This window comes from Miniopterus natalensis, chromosome 19 (assembly GCF_054644295.1).
Source record: "Miniopterus natalensis isolate mMinNat1 chromosome 19, mMinNat1.hap1, whole genome shotgun sequence".
NCBI lineage: Eukaryota > Metazoa > Chordata > Mammalia > Chiroptera > Miniopteridae > Miniopterus > Miniopterus natalensis.
In genome coordinates this window covers 32,256,088-32,272,404 of record NC_142099.1, presented here as the reverse complement: position 1 = coordinate 32,272,404, position 16,317 = coordinate 32,256,088, and the positions used below count along the sequence as shown (strand labels likewise).

The 16,317-nt window shown below is 53.3% G+C and overlaps 1 protein-coding gene and 1 long non-coding RNA gene across 2 annotated transcripts in view; one reads left to right on the top strand and one right to left on the bottom strand.

Annotated features, from left to right (window-relative positions):
* Positions 1-586: 586 nt before the first annotated feature.
* Positions 587-10,450, bottom strand: REN (renin). Its single transcript, XM_087827859.1, has 9 exons — positions 10,353-10,450; positions 7,342-7,492; positions 6,662-6,785; positions 5,738-5,856; positions 4,653-4,849; positions 2,242-2,361; positions 1,698-1,842; positions 1,381-1,479; positions 587-748 (listed from the first exon to the last, which is right to left on the bottom strand). Exons 1-9 carry the CDS (start codon positions 10,448-10,450, stop codon positions 587-589), a joined length of 1,215 nt encoding a protein of 404 aa, XP_087683985.1.
* LOC148090944 (uncharacterized) overlaps positions 620-16,317 on the top strand; it is a 71,255-nt gene continuing 55,557 nt past the window's right edge. The window contains exon 1 of the long non-coding RNA XR_015716111.1: positions 620-1,006. This is a non-coding gene — a long non-coding RNA (uncharacterized LOC148090944). The remainder of the gene's footprint in view (positions 1,007-16,317) is intronic.

Below are 16,317 nucleotides of genomic sequence, written 5' to 3'. Positions count from 1 at the left end.
TGACGGTGTCTTGGACTGCACTGCAAATGGCTATTGGTGTGGGGTGAGAATGGGGGGAAGGTTGCTTACTAGGGGTTTGCGGTGCAGGAGAGGCAGGCCTAGCTAGCTCAGCAGCGCAGAGCCTGAGCTCAGGGCTTGCCTCCATGAGCTGGGAGCATCTTTCTGATCCACAGCCTACTGTTACAGCATTAGCCTTGGTCCTTGAGGGGCTGGAGGGGGCAAGGGCCTGGCTCTCTGCAAACTTCGCACCCAAGGTTGTGTAAACAACTCCATTTGAGCCCTGCAGACATCAGGTGAATGTTTGTTATTCTGTGCCACATTCCTGTCTGCACAGGATCACGTGGTTGCCCCTCCCTCTGTTTCAGACCCTAGTGGACCCAGGTGCAATAGGGCTGTGAACGTGAAGCCTTTATTCTGTTTGTCCTCAAAGCAGGGAAGAGCTGGTGCTTGGGGCAGGACAAGCGTCCAGGAGGAGCTCCTTGCCCTGTCCCCCCACAGGAGGACAGAGCACAGGCAGGGGCGGTCCCAGAGAGGCCTCCAGCTCTGGGCTAGGGCTGCTGGCAGGCCGCCGGGGCAGCAGAGGGCCTCAGTGGGCCAGAGCAAAGCCAATTCGATTGTTACGCCGATCAAATTCTGTGTAGAACTTGCGGATGAAGCTGGCGCCCAGGACCCAGACAGGCCCAGTGGGTGGTGGGACGTCCAGGCCGTGGAGGGCCAGTGTGCACAGGTCATCATTACTGTAGGGGTCCTGGCAGGAAGCACGAGGGTTTCCCCACTGCCCAGCATGTGACCATTCTGCCCTCACCTCGCCTGACTCCAGAGGTCTTCCTCAGCAACATCCCTCCCCCCAACCCCCAACCGGCACCTCCACTGCATGCTGGCCCTTTCAACTCATCATGGATCGCAGCCCTCCTGGGTGCAGGCGCAGTGCTGGCACTGGGCACACGATACAGTAGGCCCAGCACTACCCGCACCAGCTTACTGTCTGGCAGAGCTTCTGATCCTGGTAAGTTATTTAATGTCTCTAAGTCTATTGGGTGTAAAAGGGGATTAGAATACAGGAGCCTAGCATTACTGGGAGCATTGATGAGAAAATGGAGATAAGGAGCTGAGCACAGTGAGTCCTAAACTTAGCTGCACATTGGAATCACCTGGGGAGTTTTGAAAACACTGATGCCAAGGTCCCACCCCCAGAGGCTCTGATTTAATAAGTAGGGGATGTGACTTGCTACTGGGACTTTTAAAAGCTCCCAGGTGACTCTAACAGCCAAGTTTGAGAACTGCTGGCCTCGTAGGTAATCTGTCACAATGACTTGTCCCTTTTTGAGGGTTCTTGCCAACCCTTCCTGCCCATCGCCGAGAGGCAGGCTGGAACCTCACCTGTAATACGTAGTCTGCACTGGTGAGTGTGTAGGCTCTGCCTCCGAGGTGGAAAGAGATGTCAGGGAGTGAAGGCACCTCGTTACAGCTCACGACATACTGGGGGAGAGTAAAGGGAGGCCGTTTGAGTGTGGGAGGCCTCTCAGCAGACAGGGCCCTGTGCTTGTAGCCTGCCTCCCGCCCAGCGAGACCCAGCCACACATGAAGAGTGTGAGAGGTGAGGAGGTGAAGGCCTGAAATGGCCTCATTTGGGACCCAATGCTGGGGTGATTGGGTAGCACTCCCCCACCCCTGGTACCGCCTTTCCAGCTTCTTACTTCATCTGTGCTCAGCTCCTTGGCCCCCAGGGCCTCCATGAGCAGCCTCAGGGAGCTGGTGGGACCTGAGATGTAGGAGGCACCAGTATCCACCACCGCCATGCAGCCCTCCTCACAGAGCAAGGTGGCTGACCTCACAGACACCCTGAGAGAGGCCATGGTCAGACAGACAGACAGACAGACACAGACAAAAGGCTGATGGGGCACCACCAGGCTGTGCACCTTTCCTGAGGGAGGGCAGGTGATGGGAGGCCATGCTTGTGGGCCAGGGGTGCAGTGAAGGATGTGTAAGGCAGGAGGAAGAGGAGGAGAGGCACTGCCCCCTCAGCGTGTGCTCAGCGACCCCCCTCCTCCCAGTCGGCCCCTCCCCTCCGTCCCTCACATTTCACTGTTCCCCATTCCTGGACAGAGCAGGCAGAGAGCAGATGTTGGCTGTGCCTTAGGAAGTCGCTGCATTGGAGAGAGGGCAGGATGGCAGTCCCTCCCCCCCCCCCCCCAGTGGCAGCAGCAATTTTGGAGAGTGGGAAGGGTTGAGAAATCTGACCCTTTCATTTTGATCTGCCAGGAGCCAGTCTTGCTGATGCTCACGTAGTGGAAATTCCCTTGGTAGTATTGGGGGTCACTGCCTCCCAGCACAATCTCTCCTCCCAGCAAATGGGAATTCCTAAAGGAAAGATCAGAGGTTTTTGGAGACCTAGTGACCCAGCAGCAAGGGAAGTGGGCCGGGTGTAGGTGTGGCCCAAAGGGTGGGGGTGGCAAGGCTGCGACATTGCAGCAATTGCCGATTCGCCACCTTTCTTGCCCCTCCCCCAACCCAACCAGTGGAGGTTCCCCAATGACAGTCCAGCTGCACCCAATAAAGCATCCCCATCAAGGTCACAGAAAAGAACAGGCACCAGGACAGACGGTAGGATGCAGACAAGACACAAATTGGCCCCACCCTCACTTGGGTTTGGGTTGCTGTGGGTTGAACAGGTGCATGGGAGGGAACTCGGGGGAGCTGTTGGGTGGGGCTGGGCAGGGGGCATGAGAGGAGTAGGAAGGAGGGGAGAGTACATGGGTGTCCAGCAGAGCCTGGCCTGTGAGGTAAGTTTTGGGCAGGTGGCGGGTGGGATTCTGGGCCAGGTGCACTGGAAGGTCAGGGCCATGTGGGGGCTTTCGTCTGCTTACTTGGAATTTCTGCAGAGAAGGAGACACAGCAGAGAGGAAGCTTTTGTTTCAGGAGAGCCTGGCTAGCCTGTGGCTGGGCAGGGTGGGTATTTTATACTCTTCTGATCCCTCAGGCAAGGTGTCACCCAGAGGTGAAGTCACTTGCCTGAAGTCATCCAGGCATTGAGTGGGGTGACTGGGGGACTGGAATCAGGGCTCCTGGGGCCCAGTCTGAAGCTGATCCCCTTGCCTTCCTCTCCTTTATACTGCACAGTGCCTCCCATGGCTCAGAGCCTACGTTAGGTCTGGTTTCCTGTGTGTGTGTGTGTGTGTGTGTGTGTGTGTGTGTGTGTGTGTGTGTGAGAGAGAGAGAGAGAGAGAGAGAGAGAGAGAGAGAGAGAGAGAGAAATGGGGTTTCCAGCATTCGTAACAGGAGGCATGTGTGCATGCTCATGTGTACACAGGTGTGTAGCCATGTACATACTATTTGTGCAAGTGCAATTAATTGCATTTTTACAACTCCAGGATGCATGCGTGTGTGCTAGTACAAGTTTCCTCCGCCCCCTCCCAGCACTTCAGGATCTCTCCAGCTCCTTTGTCAACCAGGCCGCCTTCCTGCCGTTGCTGGGTCCCTCCCCTCCCATGATCTCCTGGCTCCTGGGCCCGCCATTATCATCTCTTTCCCCACATCTTCAATCTCTCGCTTTCCATGGCCTTCCCTGCACCTGCAAGCCTGCTCAGGCATCCTCTAGCATTTAAGAACGCCCCCCCCCCCCTTTTCGGCTGTCTTCATCTCTGCCTGCACCCCCACCTGACATTCTTTCCTGCTGAATTTCTCAGGGCAGCCTACATCTGCCCATTCTCACACCCACACTCGCCTCATACCCACACTCGCCTGGTAACTCCCTGCCATCTGGCCTTGCTCTGCCTCTAAACCAGCTCTCCCTAAGACTCACCTGGCTGCAGAGCCCATCGGTGGCCTTTTCCCAGCCTTTCCTTTTCTCCCACCAAACCAGACACTCCTCTTCATTTTCCCTCTGAGCTTTCTCTAGAGTCCGACCCTCCCCTCCGTCCTCACTGTCACTGGCCTGGTGGTCTTGCCCTATGATGCTTGTCGCTAGCTCATGCCATCTTTCTAAACCCAAGAGCTTGGCGCAGATCAGAAATCATCTCACCAGCGGACAATGGCTTCCCCATGGCCAGCTGACCTGCACATGAGCTCAGCCTAGCCTTGAAAAGCCCCTATGTTTCAACACTGTTCCGCCTGCTGTTGTCATCAAGTTGTCATGTTCCTTGTCCCCCCTGCCAGACTGTAGGCTCTGTGAGCGCAGGACTCTGTCTTTACATTGTGTTCGTGGCTGCAACCCTCAGCACCTCTCATAGTGCTTGGCACAGAAATGCCCAGTATTTGTTGAATCATTGGATAAGCAAATAAGTGAAGGAATGAATGAGTGATGCCAGCTATCTATCTCTGTGTGAGAGGAACCATGGACCCTCACAGGGAAGGCGCCCGGCCACAGCAGTGCCTCCCTTCCCATCACCCCACCCCCATTCTCCCCAGGTCCTGGAGCGGTGCTGGCTAACAGAACTGTCTGTAACGAGGGAAATGTTCGATGCCTAACTTTAATTTTAACTTACTTAAATTTAGGAGGTGGCTTCCATATTGGATAGTGCATCTCTGGGTATGGATTGAGTACCACCTAATCAGGAACACATCAAAATCCTGGTCCAACTCTCCTCTTGCTCTGCCAGCCCTCCTGCCTCCTGCCCCCCCCCCCCCCCCCCCCCGCAGAGTCCCAGGCCCACCTGCTGTAGTAGACAGAGAAGAGGTCCTCCTTCAGCACCCTTTGCGCGAGGATGTGGTCAAAGACGGGGGTGACCCCAGCAACAGCCTGTGCAGGGAAGCCCATGCCCAGAACCCCATCAAACTTGGCCAGCATGAAAGGTATCAGGGGCAGCTCCGTGACCTCTCCAAACGTCTGCGACACCGTGATTCCACCCACCTACGGAAGGAAGGACCAGAGGAGACTAAACCTACTGCCCACCCTGACCAGGGTCTAGTCTGGGCTTCCACACCGGGGCTTGGGGCTGCACGTGTTCCAGGGTATAGCAATTTGGGATGAGGCCTTTTGTCAGCCCCCACACATACCCTCTCCTCTAATATGCCAAGCAGCTGGAAGGGGCAGAGGCTGAGAAGGTGGTACTGCCAAACAGTCATAGAAAAGATGCCAGGAGCCCCCATACCCCTTCTCCAATGGCCCAGTTTTTGCTTGTACAGGACTGGGCTCAGTGCCCACCCCACTGTGGGCTGAGGGCCTGCCTTTCGTGCTCCTTTTCCCTGATTTCACGGACAAGGGGATGGGTAAGGGCTCACACTGGTTTTCTTAGGTTTCCTGAGTAGCCCTTCTCCAACTCTGACACTTGTGGGGGCTGGAGAAACCCTAAAATGGGGAAAGGGTCAGACACAGGCCAAGTGGAAAAGAAAACCAGGCCCTGACCCTAATCCTAAACTCTAACCTTAACTATGACCTTAAAACCTATGCCTGACCAGAAAACTAACCCTGACCACAATGTCAACAGTACTGCTGACCCTGACTCTGACTGACTTCAGTCTAGGGTCTGTGAAGAGCTTGGTCAGAGCTAGGCGACCTCAGGCAGGTTACTTGACTGGAGGCCCTGGGGCTCAGACCAGCCCTTTATGTGTTAGATGCAAAAGCCTCCATAAATCACCCAGCACTGAGCCAGGAGCTTGGGTTTGCTGCGTCCAGTTTGTTCCCAGACTCTAAGGTGAACTGGATGTCACCTCTCCCAAGTGTGGACCCTATAGTGGCAGGAGAGGTTTGGGGACAAGAAGGGCAGGGGGTCAGATGGCCTGGGCTGGTCCCACTTACAGTCACCACGTCTTGGCTCAGGAAGCCTTTGACCTTTCCGGACCCATAGTGGATGGTGAATTCCGTCCCATTCTCCGTGTAGCTGGAGGATTCCGAGGAGTCGTAGAGGCTGTGAATCTCTGGCAGAGTAACATGGGCTCAGGTCTGTGCCAGCGAGGTCCAGGCAGGGGGCCTCGGAGGCAGGTGCATATGGGGATGGCCTGTGTGGTTAAGGACTTAGGTGCAGGGATGGGGTGGTCCTGAGGTTGGTCAGAGGCTTGGAAAAATGTTTTATCAATCAAGGACTATGTTTGTTGGGCCCCTGTTATGTGCCCATGTCTCTCAGAATTCTGTCTCAAATGAAGCATTAGAAAGTAATTTCTGCCTGGCTGGCGTGGCTCAGCGGTTGAGCATCGACCTAGGATCCAGGAGTTTGCAGTTCGATTCCTGGTCTGGGCACATGCCTGAGTTTCTGGCTCAATCCCCAGCAGGGGGCATGCAGGAGGCAGCCGATCAATGACTCTGTCATCATTGGTTTTCCTATCTCTCTCTCCCTGTCCCTTCCTCTCTCTGAAATCAATAAAAACATATATTAATAATAATAATAGAAAGTAATTTCTAACACTGGGGTGACAAGAAGATTGACTTAAGGATAGGATGGAAGAGCCCAAGTGCCTGGAGGGTCTGAGAAGTCAGTCCTCTCTCAATCTCAGGAAGGGTGAGAAGTGGCCTTCTCGGTGGGCTGGAGTCTCCTGAAGCTTGCTGTTTTACCTTGATGGCCACACCAGGAAATCTGGGACATTTTCCTCTCTCCCAGGGGCAGTGGGAACAGAGGCAGAGAGGAAACAGTTCAAATGACAGCAGGAGGGACTTAGCTGGGAGTGAGGCAGGACTGCCCAGGAAGGCAGGGGGCTTGGGGAGAGGACCACAGGGCCTGGGGCTCACCACAGGCTGTGTAGAGAGGGCTGCACTTGGTGGAGGGCACCCAGAGGTTGGCCGATCCTGTGTCAAAGATGACTTTGAAGGTCTGGGGCGGGGTGCCAATGCCAATCTCGCCATAATACTGGGTCTGCAGGGGTGAAAGAAAGAGGCAGCTGGAGGGACTTGGGGAGCCCTGGGCCTTGGGGTCTCGCTTGGTACCCACCTTGGCCCTCAGGGTGAGATAAGGCAGATCATGCAGCCTCTGTGGGTTTCCATTTTTCAGTAGGGCATGAATGGGAGGCTTAGCACTGTCTTATGACTTCCCAGGATGTGAGACAAGAAGGCAAAATAAAAATACTGAAAATGAAGTGGGTCACTCCTTGAGGAACCACCGACACAGTAAGCAGTGGTTTGTGCCGAGCCTGGTCACAGAAACCTGCATCTGAGGTCATATGCGGCTCCTGCCCACCAGTGACTCCTGGCCTTAAGGCCCAGAGCCTGAATTCCTGAGCTCAGAGTTCCAAACCTAACCCTGCCTCTGGGCTCTTCCCTGCCCTCTGCCTCAGGCTTTTCAGCTGTAAAGTGGCAACTTGGTGGGGTGCTTAGTGCTCCTCAGCGACTCAGTCAAAGACAGCCCAGAAAGAACAAAGAAAGCCTTAGGCCCAAGAGAGAAAGGAGATGGAAGGAGCAAGGTCTGCACTCACATCCAGATAGTTGGTGAGGACCACGGGAGAGGTGCTGTTGCTGAATGAGAATGTCATGGAGAACTGGCTCCCTTTGGCCTGGAGCCTGGCCACGTCCACGCCACGCTCCTTCAGACTTTCCCGGATTGAGGGCATTTTCTTGAGGAAGATCCTGGCCCAGAGGGAAGAAAGAAAAAGGAGAAGAGCTCTGTACTCCCCCAGAGTAAGGGTAGAGTCCCTGGAACATCTAGGACCATAACCCCTAACCTTGGCCCAGGCAACTAGGAATCACCCTTGTGCCCTTAGGCCTCTGCAGGAGAATTTACAAACCTCAGTGAGTTACCAGTACTAGTATTAATAACCCTCAGCTACCTTCCTCCTGTTGTGTAATTTTGATCACCACAAGGCCATTTGTTCATTCATTCATTCATTCATTCATTCATTCATTCATTCCATAATCACATGTTTAACACCTTCTCTGTGCCTGCACCAGCGCTGGAGACTAGAGATATAGAGATAGGTCATTGTGGCCTTCACGGAGCTTCATCAGGAGGAGACGGGAGAAACAATGCTGTCCCTTCTAACTAGAGGAAGGCTGGGAATGCCCCCTCCAGCTGGACAGGAAGAGGCAGTGCCACATGCGGCCTGGCCTGCAGGTGGCAGCAGACGCCCACAGCGCCTGAGGGGCTCCTCAATGCCAGGGCTGTAGGGTGGAGTAGGATGGGGCGCAGACCAGAGGGCCTGGGCTCGCTGTCCTAGGAAAAGTGCCTTTCAGGGCCAAATCCCAGTCCCTTAGCTTCTTGTCCTGAGGCTTCCTACCACCTTTAGGAGGCAGAGTTAGAGACCTGAAAACTCACAGCATATTAAGCTGCCACGCCCCCATGTGACCCTCAGGACACTCTGCGCACTAGGCTTGTCCTCACTTTATGGTGAGGAAATGGAGGCTCACAGGGAGGAGGTGACTCGGAAGTGCTGGAACGGACACTCAAGGCCGCGTGTCTGGCCCTATTTCCTATATAGGGTCCCCTGTACTGCGACGTAAAGGCTGTTTTCCGGAGCCGGAAGGACAATGTCCCTGGCTGTTGCGGGGGAAGAGGAAGGGTCTCAGGATTGCAGCCCCATTTATAGAGAATCCCTCTTTCTTCCCAGCTGCGAGCTCCCCTGCACTTGTGGCCTCCCCTCATTCTCTGTACCCCCTCACGCCCATGAATATGAATACCGCGTGAAATTCCACATGGAAGTCACGTGCACATGCCTATCAGGGTAATATTTTCATGCACATGACTTGTCATATGCCACAGTTTACTATTCAGAAAGTCTTTTTGCAGCCCAGCCAGTTGCTCAGTGGCTGTAGCCTTGGATCGTGGACTGAAGGGTCCCCGTTTGATTCTGGCCAAGGGCATGTAGCTTTGTTGCAGGCTCAATCCCCAGCCCCCATTGGGGCGCAGGCAAGAGGCAACCAATCGATGTCTCTCTCACATCAGTGTTTCTCTCTCTCTCTCTCCCTCCCACTCTCCGAAAAGCAATGGAAAAAGTATCCTCAGGTGAGGATTAAAAAAAAAAGTATTTTTACAATTATGACTTTATTCGATTCTCAGTCATCCCATGAGGTGGGTAATTTTATTATTCCCATTTTACAGATGGGGAAATGGAGGGGCAGAGAAGGCTTGACCTCAAAGAGGGTGCATTTTCCACTATTTACTCTGAACATCCTCTGCTCTGGACCTTCACTTTTTTACCATTCTCCTTCACAAAGTCCCTTCCCTGCCCCCCTCTCCCCCCCAGCTCTTTCATTCTTCAAAGCCCAGCATTCACCCCCACTGCCAGGACACATGCCCATGAACTCCAGTTCACATTGGCCTCACCTTTGCTGAGGCTCCTTCTCTGTGCTCCCTGGGTGCTCACACCAGCACTACACAGCCAGATGCTCACAGAGGTGCTGCTGTCTGGCGGTGAGGGCATTGTGGTGGCAGGGACAGGCTTGAATTCCTTACTCCCTGTGTAATTCTGAGCAACTTACTTAACCTCTCTGGGCCTTGTCTGAGCCCCCATGAACTCCTCTCTAAAAATAGACTTAACACTAATTCGAAAGACTATATGCACCCTATGGTCATTGCAGCGCTATTTACAAGAGCCAAGATCTGGAAGCAGCCCAAGCGCCCATCAGTCGACGAGTGGACGAAACAGCTGTGGGACAGTCACACCAGGGAACACTACTTGGCCGTAAAAAGGAAGGAGATCTTACCCTTTGGGACAGCATGGGTGGACCTGGGGAGCATGACGCTCAGTGGAATAAGCCAGGCAGAGAAAGACAAACACCGTATGAGCTCACTCAGACGTGGGGTCTAATGAACAAACTGAACTAGAGACACACTCATAGACAGAGCAGGCTGACAGCTCTGGTGGGAGGCTGGGGAGTTGAGCAAAGAAGAAAACAAGTGAGAACTCATGGACACAGACGACAGACAGTGTGGTGATAGTGGGGAGGGGGTGGAGGTGGAAGGGGGAGCAGAGGGGATAAATGGTAACGGGGGGGGGGGAGCAAGCCTTAGACAAAATTTTACCTCACACAGGAAAAAAAGGGACTTAATGGTAGTACGTACCTCAGAGAATCACTGCACAAGTTAAAAGCAGAATTTCAACCAAGACAATCCAGCTCCCGAAGCCTTGCCTTTCAGCACTACACTGTGCTTTTCCCTAGTAGATGTGACCAGCGACCATGCCATACCCTTCTCAATAATTAGGCGATCGGCAACTCCGGAACAGGGGCGTGCGGGCCTGTCTCAGTCCTCTCTGAATTCCCCTCAGGGCCTAGTGTGGCTCTCAGTGCAGGGAGCAAGCAACAAGGCTTCCAGGCCTGGCTAGCGCCACACTGGCTGTGTGACATTGGACGAATCACCTGACTTCTCTGAATGGGACTATACCTCCCTGCCCAGCGGGTCGTGAGGACTGGATGACATCACATATCTGAAAGCCGGGAGTGTTAGGAAGGTGGGAACCCCTGCCCCTAGCCACCCTCTCGCCCCAGTTACCGTCTGAAGGGGCCCGTGTCCGTGGGGAGACTGAAGGTGCAAGAGCCCCAGAGCACCAGCAGGAGGCCCCAACGAGGGATTCTGCTCCATCCGTCCATGCTGCCCTGGTCCCCTGGTCTCTCTGGGATCTCCTAAAGCCTTGTGGTTCCCAGAACTCTTCTCCTTTTATCCTCTCCACACTTGAGGTGGTGGCAGCTCTGCTCTGCCCTGATTTATTACCCTGGGGCAAATGGCAGGGCAGCCAGTACTACTTCCCTGCCCATGGGACTGAGCTAGGTGACTGAGGGGTCACCAGGTTTCCAGCAGGAGCTTAGGAGCTAGAGGAAGTGGGGCTGTGGGAACGCAATGCTCTACCAGTGACGCGAGCAGCCCCCTCTCAGCCTGGCCCTATGACCCCCAGAAGGGACAGAGGCTGGTGAGAAACAGCGCTGCTCAGGAGCAAGGTCAGGGCTGGGAGAGGCATAGAACCTGATTCCCATCCCCCACCAAGGCTCCGCCCCCATGAAGCTCCATCCTTTCTATTAGTCGTGGCTGTGCCCCAGACTGGCTCCTGCCAGGCTGCACTCCAGTGTTCCCATGTGGAACATGGGTGACTCGCCCTGGCCTGTTCCCTTACAGAGCCAGACCCAGGGCCTCTCAGCTGCCATCTTCCAGGCCTTTGTCAGCAGTGGCTATTTATGGGAAAGTATACCTCGCATAGCCCCCAGAAAGCTGGGAGCTGGGGGGAAGGGCCTGTGTCAATCCCCAACCACTTAGTGTTGGTGGCAGCCCTCAGGGGCTCAAGGAGGCTTGTGCAGAAGAGCAAGGTGGGGCAGCTGCTCCTCCAACTTCTGATTGTCTTTCCGCCTGGCCCTCCCTGCTGGGCATCGTCTCTGCCTCCTTCCCCTTTCCTTGTAGTTTACAAGCTGTCTGGGACAGTCCCAAACCTGGCCCCTGAGTCCCAGGATGGGCACTGTTTATTCAGCCTAGGATACCCTCTCCCAACCTCCTCCTGCGAATTCTTCAGGGCCCACTTCAGTTATCACCACTTCCTCTGTGAAGCAGGCCCTGATTTAGCCCAGAACTGACTGCTTTGTGATATGGGCTCCCACAGTGTGGTACAAGCCCTCTTACGAGAGCACGGGCCTCGACTGTCCTATATCAGTTTTTTCTGTATGTATGCACCCTCCTCTTACCCAGAGTGGTGCTTAATCCTTACCAAATGGATGAATTGGTGAACTGCAATGGGCAGTGTGGAGAGCCCTGGACTGGTCATCAGGGACCTGGGTTCTAGTTCTGACTCTACCACACAAATTTGCTGTGTGACGTTGGGCCCCTGCCCTCCCCTCCCCTCCCTGGGCCTCAGTTCCTAAATCTGTACAATGAGACAGATGCTTGGTGGCCCCCAGGGTGACTTCCTGCTCAGACACTAGTATTTGTTCTGTGCCTTCTGGGTACACAGTGCTCTCAGCACCAACTGTGGGCAGTAAAGACTTAGAGGAGCTCATCTTTGTTGCTGATGTGCCTGCTGATGAATGTTTGGGCCTCAAAAACTCATACCCTTATCAAACGATGGGAGAATTTGGTGTTTTTTGGCATAAACTCTAACTGGAGACTTTTCAGGCACAGTTGTTGGCAGTGGGGGAAGTATTTGAGGGCAGGTGGAGAATTAAAAATTTTTTTTAATTTATTGATTTTTTTAGGGAGAGAGCAAGAGAGAGACAGATTTGTTGTTCAACCCATTTGTGCATTCATTGGTTGATTGTTGCATGTGCCCTGACCAGGGATTGAACATGCAACATTGGCTTATGGGGACGACTCTCTAACCAACTGAGCGACCCAACCTGGACAGGGGGAGACTTTTTAGAACCTCTTAAGTGGGAAATCTACCCTGTCAGATAGACTGTTTATTAAACATTTCTGTAGGCTTCTGAGTTCTTTCATTTCTTAGAAAATATTCACTGAGCATTTATGATTTGTCAAACACTTTTCAAGGTGCTGGAGTTACCAAGGTGACAAAAATAAACACAGTTTCTGCTCTTGTGGAGATAGAGTGTTCTCATCACAGCATAAATGTGAAATACTAATGATGACCAGTACCAGCCAGGGAACTCCAGGAAGCTTCCCCCAAGGGAATCACACTTGAGTTGTAATCTGAAGGCTGCACAGGTAGGCACTGAATAGCTGAAGAGGGAGAAAAAAGAGTTCCAATGGGAATAGCATGTGCAAAGGCCCTGAGGAGAGAGGAAACATGGTGAGAATGAGGGTCTTGAGAAAAGCCAATGTGGCTAAACAGAGAGGAGCAGGAGTGGGGAGAGAGATGGGACTGGGGAGGCAGCATGTAAGAAGATCTAACATTTACTGCTTGATAGTAATATATGCAAGGCACCATTCTAAGTGCTTAATGCATTTAATTCTTACACCAGCCAGCTGAGGTAGCACCATTATTACTTCCATTTTATAGGTGAGGAAACAAACATAGGAGGATTCAGAAAGTAGCTTGCCTAAGCTTACACTGACCATAAGGGATGAAGTGGGGCTATACATTTAGGAAGCATGACCAGAACTCATTCTGTAGCTGACCATAAGAGTTCTTAAACTCCAAGCTATGTCTACCTAAGAGCAGTGGATAAAAAGCGTCAGGAGACGATGATGATGTCATTAAATATGTTTGCAAAAACACTCTGGCTACAGTGTGGCCCAGCAAGAACTTGGGAACTTCCCAGAATCATGTGTCATATGCCAGTTAGGAAGCCAGCGCACTAGAGCTAGCTTGGACCAGGGAGATGGGCGTGGTGGAGACAGAGAAGACTGGATGGGATTGAGAGAAATTTAGGAAATAAAAGCTGCAGGGTTGGGTGATGGGTTGGAGAGGGGAATGAGGGAGATGGAGGTTTCTGAACGCTTGGAGCAACGTGGATGTAGTGGAAGAGAGCCAGGATTCCTGAAGGGAAGAAGGCCAAGGAAACCATGAGTTTGAGGGCCTGTTAATGGGGGGTTCCTTTGAGATATCCCAGGTATGCTGTTAAATGGCAGGTGAAAGATTGTGTGTTCTTTGCAGTTGGCAATTGATGCCACAGGTAGGACAGCAAGTAGCCAGGGAAGAGGACAGAGCACCAGAAGGCCCCGGACTCTAAGCTTTAATGGACCAGCAGTGGAGGGAGAATCTGCCAGGAACACCAAGGAGGAGAGGCCAATGGGAGGAAGCCATAGGAGTCGCTGAGGGAGGGAGGAGAGTGGTGGGGAGGGATGGTGAGCAGTGGCGGTGCTGCCATCAGGGCAGATGAGAGACGTGGCCTGGGGTGCTGTTGCTGGGGCTGTTTTGGTGACATAGGTGGACGGAACCTAGAGAGGGATGCGAACCAGGGAGATGAAGGCAGCGGGTGCAGCGCTGCGGCTACTCTGAGAAGCTGGACTGCAGTGAGGGGGGAAGAGGGCGGCAGCTGCAGGGGAGTGGGGCCAAGTGGGAGCTCTGCTCTCTCTCCTCTCTTCCTCCTCCCCTCCTTTTTCTCCCTTCCTCTTCTCTTCTCTTCTCTTCTCTTCTCTTCTCTTCTCTTCTCTTCTCTTCTCTTCTCTTCTCTTCTCTTCTCTTCTCTTCTCTTCTCTTCTCTCTCTTTTCTCTTCTCTTCTCTCTCTTCTCTTCTCTTCCCCCTCCTCCCCCTCTTTCTCTCCCCCTTTCAAATGATGGGTGACAGTTGACTCTATTTAAAGGCATAGAAAGGTCTCTATTGAGAGGAAGGGATGATCAATGAGGAAGGGATGATCATTGAGGAAGGGATGATCATTGAGGAAGGGATGATCAATGAGGAAGGGATGATCATTGAGGAAGGGATGATCATTGAGGAAGGGATGATCAATGAGGAAGGGATGATCAATGAGGAAGGGATGATCATTGAGGAAGGGATGATCAATGAGGAAGGGATGATCAATGAGGAAGGGATGATCATTGAGGAAGGGATGATCATTGAGGAAGGGATGATCAATGAGGAAGGGATGATCAATGAGGAAGGGATGATCATTGAGGAAGGGATGATCAATGCAGGGGGACTCCCGAGGCGGCAGGAGCACATGGGTGGAGGGTGGAATACTCTGGGACAGGAGCGTGGAAAGCGGGAAGGTGGGCTTGTGCGGTGTTGGCACATTATCTACTTGATTGGAAGGGAAGGGACTTTCTGTCTGGTGACTGTTGTCTGGAAGCAAGGACCTCTGCTGAGAGTAGGGAATGGGGGTGGTGGGGGTGGAGACATGGGGAAAATGGTGAAGGTTTGAAATAGGTATGGAATGTGGAAGGTGGAGAGAAGCTGACCAGGGACACTAAGGGGATTTAGGGGAAGGGATTAAGGTGTTTAATGGCTGGAGATCATGACTTTATGGGAAGTCAGTTCGCCCTGTTCTCTGCCTCTCCTACCACCGCCATCATGCTTGGCTGCTTGGGGACAGACACGGGGGAATTGTGTGGCTGGTGTCATACAGGGCTGGGGTGATGCCAGATGTGGTGATCAAAGATGAGGGACAAAGGGACCTAGGGTCCTAGCACAAATGTTATTGAATGATAGACTGTGGACAGAAGGTGGATATGGGGGAGAAGTTAGGCCCGGACAGGATGGATGAGCTGGAAGGAAGCAGAGGGCCCCAGATGGGTGAGAAGAAAGAGCGGTGGTGGTGGGAATAGTGGAAGCATCAAGCTGGAGGCAGGGAGCTGGTCAAGATTTGGACACTTGAGATGGTCCTTGGAGGTGGAGCAGTTACAAATGATGACAAATCTGGAGCAGGGTGTAGGGGTGGGTGGCTGAAGTGGAGAGGGTGAGCCACTGGAAGGAGGACACTCAGGAACTGAGGAGCCAGAGTGCTGGCTGGTCACTGTCTGGATGGATGGTGATATCATCCAGGAGGACTGCAGAGGGCCCAGGTGGAGGAAGGCTGTGAGCTACATGGCCTTTGATAAATGATGGGGCAGGACCTGCAAGTCCAGCAATGACAGCAGCAAGTGAGCGAGGGGAGACAATCCCAGGCGAAAAGCAAGGCGTGGACAGAGGAGAGTCTCCTCCCAATGTCCACGTCAGCCCTGGGAGGTGAGTGGACCAGCATCCTTGGAACACAGGAGGAAGTCAAGACCTAGGGGGTAAATAGTACACTGAATGTCCTAATTTACAGCTGCTAAGTGGCAGAGTGGACACTTACATCTCCCATGTCAGATCCTGTGTTACATGAGGGTCCAGCTGCCGAGGTGATAGATGTCCTGCCCTGGAATCTCACCTGTCTCCACCTCGAGGCCCTCTGCTAATGGAGAGTGTGTAGGGATCTCAGGAAAGTGGCTGAAGAGTAATGTGGTCTCTGACCACCCATGCTTCGTCTCCCTCCCCTCTCCCCAAACCCTAGAGCAGAAGTTGCAAGGAGCAGGGACAGAGTGGGTGGGGAGATGGAGCTAGCCTGGAAGTAACACTAGGGCTTTATTGAGCTCCTACAATGTGCTGTGAAGTACAGCAGCCCTACGAAGTGAGTATCTCATCCTTACTGTGCAGACAGGAAGCTGAGGCTTCAGAAAGCTGAGGGCAGGGCAAGCTGAGCACTCTACCTTGTGACTCCTGGCCCCTCTCTGTGGCTGTGGATGTCAGAGATGACGAGCAGAGCCAATGGAATTCACAAGAGGGGGATGCTAAGCAGTGGCTGAGCTGCTCTGAGTGCTGCTAACCCTACAGAGCTCTCTGTGGGGGAGAGGACATTTTTTAAACCCTATATCCAGTTGTAGCTTAGGCACTCAGAACAGTACACAGGGCCCTCACACACATTTGAGGTCAATACACAGCACTCTTCTATGGCAAAGGCAGGGCCAGGGGTCCTGCCGGTAGATCAACACACCCCTGTGGACCCAGGCATCCTCCCCTCCCCACAACCCTGTCCCCTGTCTCCTGAAAGTGTGTGCAGCACATCTCTGGAACAGCAGGGCAAGTGTGAATGAGTGTGAATCACTACCCCAGGGGAGAGA

What these genes read in the sequence shown, in the direction of transcription:
- REN (XM_087827859.1), bottom strand. Translation starts at nt 10,450, where the DNA reads ATGGACGGATGGAGCAGAATCCCTCGTTGGGGCCTCCTGCTGGTGCTC. An exon ending in TGGCAGATCAAAATGAAAGG is followed by an intron (nt 1,843 to 2,241) that starts GTCAGATTTCTC and finishes GGCCTCTCTCAG; the next exon opens with GGTGTCTGTGAGGTCAGCCA. An exon ending in GTGCAGACTACGTATTACAG is followed by an intron (nt 749 to 1,380) that starts GTGAGGTTCCAG and finishes GCTTCCTGCCAG; the next exon opens with GACCCCTACAGTAATGATGA.